The following is a 3,412-nucleotide window of genomic DNA, read 5'->3' as shown; positions in this document are numbered from 1 at the left end:
TTTGTTATTGTCGACAGAACATATAAGTGGCATCACAAAATCTTCATCATTTTATTTCGAGCTGGTGTACTTGGTTACGGCCTTAGTACCTTCGCTGACGGCGTGTTTGGCCAACTCGCCTGGTAGCAATAGCCGGACTGCTGTCTGAATTTCCCGACTAGTGATTGTAGAGCGTTTGTTGTAGTGAGCCAAACGCGATGCCTCGGCCGCTATACGCTCGAAGATATCATTCACAAAGCTGTTCATGATGCTCATCGCCTTGCTCGAAATGCCCGTGTCAGGATGGACTTGTTTCAAGACTTTGTAAATATAAATGGCATAGCTCTCCTTGCGCTTACGTTTCTTCTTCTTGTCGCCCTTTGAAATATTTTTCTGGGCTTTACCTGCTTTCTTAGCCGCTTTACCGCTGGTTTTCGGTGGCATGTCTGATGTTTACTAGTACACTGACTGATACGAAATGAGTCGTGCCGACGCTCCGTTTTCGTACTGCTTCAACGTTTTGACTGAAGCCGTAACAACGTACGTAGGCAAGGGAGGGGCGTGTCTACAAAAAAATGGGCGTGTGCTTGCAACGCTCAGAAATCTATACGGGCCCGTTCGAGAACTTTGATATCATTCTCAGTTTGAACACGAACCTGTAAACATGTCTGGTCGAGGCAAAGGCGGTAAAGTCAAGGGAAAGGCTAAGTCACGGTCTAACCGTGCCGGTCTTCAGTTTCCAGTCGGTCGTATTCATCGTTTGCTACGCAAAGGCAACTATGCCGAGCGTGTCGGCGCTGGTGCACCCGTCTACCTCGCTGCAGTCATGGAATATCTGGCCGCCGAAGTTCTCGAGTTAGCCGGCAATGCGGCTCGCGACAACAAGAAGACCAGAATAATTCCGCGTCATTTGCAACTGGCCATCCGCAATGACGAGGAACTCAACAAACTGTTATCGGGTTGTTACGATTGCTCAGGGCGGTGTATTGCCGAACATACAAGCTGTGCTTTTGCCAAAGAAGACAGAAAAGAAAGCTTAAATTTCTTTTATTGTCGCAAATTGACATAAAACCGTCCTTCTCAGGACGAACAACTTTATTCAAAAAATGAACATATATTATTTTACTATTTATTTATTATTTTACTATTTTATTTATAATACTATTTAATTTACTATTCAATACTCATTTTAATTTATTTTAATTTTTTTATCATAACATTCGGTATATAATTTAATTGATTTTAGATATTTTTATTTAAATAAATATAAATAACAACATTTGTTTGAATGAATCAAAGAATATTTAAGGTTATAAATGTACGAAATAATAACTTTATTTATTAGTTACGTTGTTATAAATCATTTAAAATGAATATAAAAAAAATCTATATAAGTATATTAATTTTTGTAGTGATTTCAACATCAAATAAATAATTCTTGTTTTATTATCGAATATTAGCACATTTATATGTTATTATGTTATCAATTATTATTGAATTTCACTAATATCGATTATAGAATTTGTATATTTAAAAAAAAAAATTGTAGGGTTTGTTAATGATTTGATTTTTATAACATTCGCAATTCAGGCTAAAATCTCGCATGTTTTCTGACCCTCGAGCAAACGGTTATTCACGGTCGTCGTGTTTAGGAACTGCCGCTGTATAGTGGCCTAAATGTTTCAGCAAGCATTTACGCTAGATATCAATGTCAATACCATAATACCTTATAGCATTTTGTTAGTCTCGACAAGGAGAATAAAATAATGATTATGCATAAACAAAATAATAATATTATAGTTAATTTTGACGCGTGTTTTTAAAAAAGGGCGTGGCTTAGTGATCGTGGAAAGATTTACTAATAATTATCGTACAAAATTTATTAATAATCATAAATAAATGAATTGTTATAAAATTATAATAGTATTATTATAAAGTTATGATGAATTATTATGAAATTTTACTATTGTCGAATATAAATTTTGTATATTTAGGTATTATTTACATATTTCCTTAAAATTTAAGAAAAATTAGATAATCTCGAAAAAATTATATGAACACACATAACGATTTATATATCATTTTATTCGTGATTTTATTCTGCATCTTTCGTACGAACAAAGTTTTTTCGTATCTTTTACTGTTTAGCTAGTAGAGAGCAATCTGTGTGATTGATCACTTATTGAAATGCAAATTACATTTAGATTGCAGCAATTATTGACAATATTTCTATATTTTCATAAAGAAACCATATAAATTATAATACATTGTTAAAATTTCGTATGGTTCTCCAGTCATTCAATTCTAATAACAATCACCATTTAGGCTAAAATCTTGCATGTTTTCTGACCCTCGAACAAACGGTTATTCACGGTCAGCGTGTTTAGATATAGCAGCAGAGCCGCATATTCAGTTCAGCAAGCATTCAAGAATAAAAGAATAAAATAATATTTATTAAATATCAACTAATATATAATCTTTTCTCGGCAATGAATATAAGATATTATTATTTTATTCTATACAATTGAATTAAAAAAAAAAAAAAACATAAATATTATATTTTATTATTAATGACTAAATTATTTATACATTCGATTTATTTTAATAAAATATAATATGATAGAAATATTATGATTTTACAGAATAAACAGTTTGTGAATTTTTTGACTCAAGTTATTTCAAGAAACAACAGTACAATTGTTTACTGTTTTGTATTTTATCGTTCTTTTGAAAACTACGAATGAAATAATTAATTATAACGATAATATTATTTTATTAGATACTATGCAAAAAGAGAATAGAGCACACACAAAAAATATTGGTAAATATAATATGCGTTCAAAATTATATTCTTGAACTTGAATGCACGACGCGACATAATGTTTTACACAAATGATTTCTAACCGAATTTTATGCGTTGGTGTATTGATAGTGTATTACATCGTAAATATAATTAATTATTTCATACAAATAATATTTTATTTTAATAAAATATTATATTCGTTATTTAATCAAATCGTTTATATTAGCTATTGTTCAGTATAGATTCATAGAGTACTCAAATGAATGTTCAATGACAGTTTATGAACAATTATGATACTATTTATGAATAAAAATTTACAAAAACTGTTTCTAGGATATATAAGTATAATTAATCGCATCAAAATATAACATATCTCAATGCTCATAAAAATGCGATAACGATTTTGTTGAAAACGCACTATTGAGTGCAGAAGTTATTTGAATATAATTAGCGATATTTTAGAAAAACTAACCGTTGAAATAAATCATGCTTTTGATGATATGTTGGGGATGAATTTGGCTATCATGTAAATCCATTGCTTTATGCGAATTATTTAGAAAAAAGCGCTGGATTTAATTTTTTACAAATAATTTACATTTTTGTAAAATTTTCAAATATTATTGTTATCTC

The 3,412-nt window shown here is 30.5% G+C and overlaps 2 protein-coding genes across 2 annotated transcripts; one reads left to right on the top strand and one right to left on the bottom strand.

Moving 5' to 3' along the window:
• LOC113369359 (histone H2B-like) lies at nucleotides 1–442 on the bottom strand. Its single transcript, XM_026610125.1, has one exon. It carries the CDS (start codon nucleotides 421–423, stop codon nucleotides 52–54), a length of 372 nt encoding a protein of 123 aa, XP_026465910.1. The 5' UTR covers nucleotides 424–442; the 3' UTR covers nucleotides 1–51.
• Nucleotides 434–1,055, top strand: LOC113369358 (histone H2A-like). Its single transcript, XM_026610124.1, is given in 2 exon segments — nucleotides 434–940; nucleotides 942–1,055. Coding segments are annotated over 2 exon segments (375 nt in total). The 5' UTR covers nucleotides 434–643; the 3' UTR covers nucleotides 1,020–1,055.
• The last annotated feature ends 2,357 nt before the right edge of the window (nucleotides 1,056–3,412 follow it).

The sequence above is a fragment of the Ctenocephalides felis genome, unplaced genomic scaffold (assembly GCF_003426905.1).
Source record: "Ctenocephalides felis isolate EL2017-DRISC unplaced genomic scaffold, ASM342690v1 CF-g0.4_SCAFFOLD_01266, whole genome shotgun sequence".
NCBI classification, from domain to species: Eukaryota; Metazoa; Arthropoda; class Insecta; order Siphonaptera; family Pulicidae; genus Ctenocephalides; species Ctenocephalides felis.
The sequence above is the reverse complement of the archived record's forward strand: the minus strand, read 5'-3'. Positions and strand labels throughout refer to the sequence as shown.

Bases quoted from the DNA above. Each gene is read 5' to 3' on its own strand.
- LOC113369359 (XM_026610125.1), bottom strand. From the start codon at position 423: ATGCCACCGAAAACCAGCGGTAAAGCGGCTAAGAAAGCAGGTAAAGCC.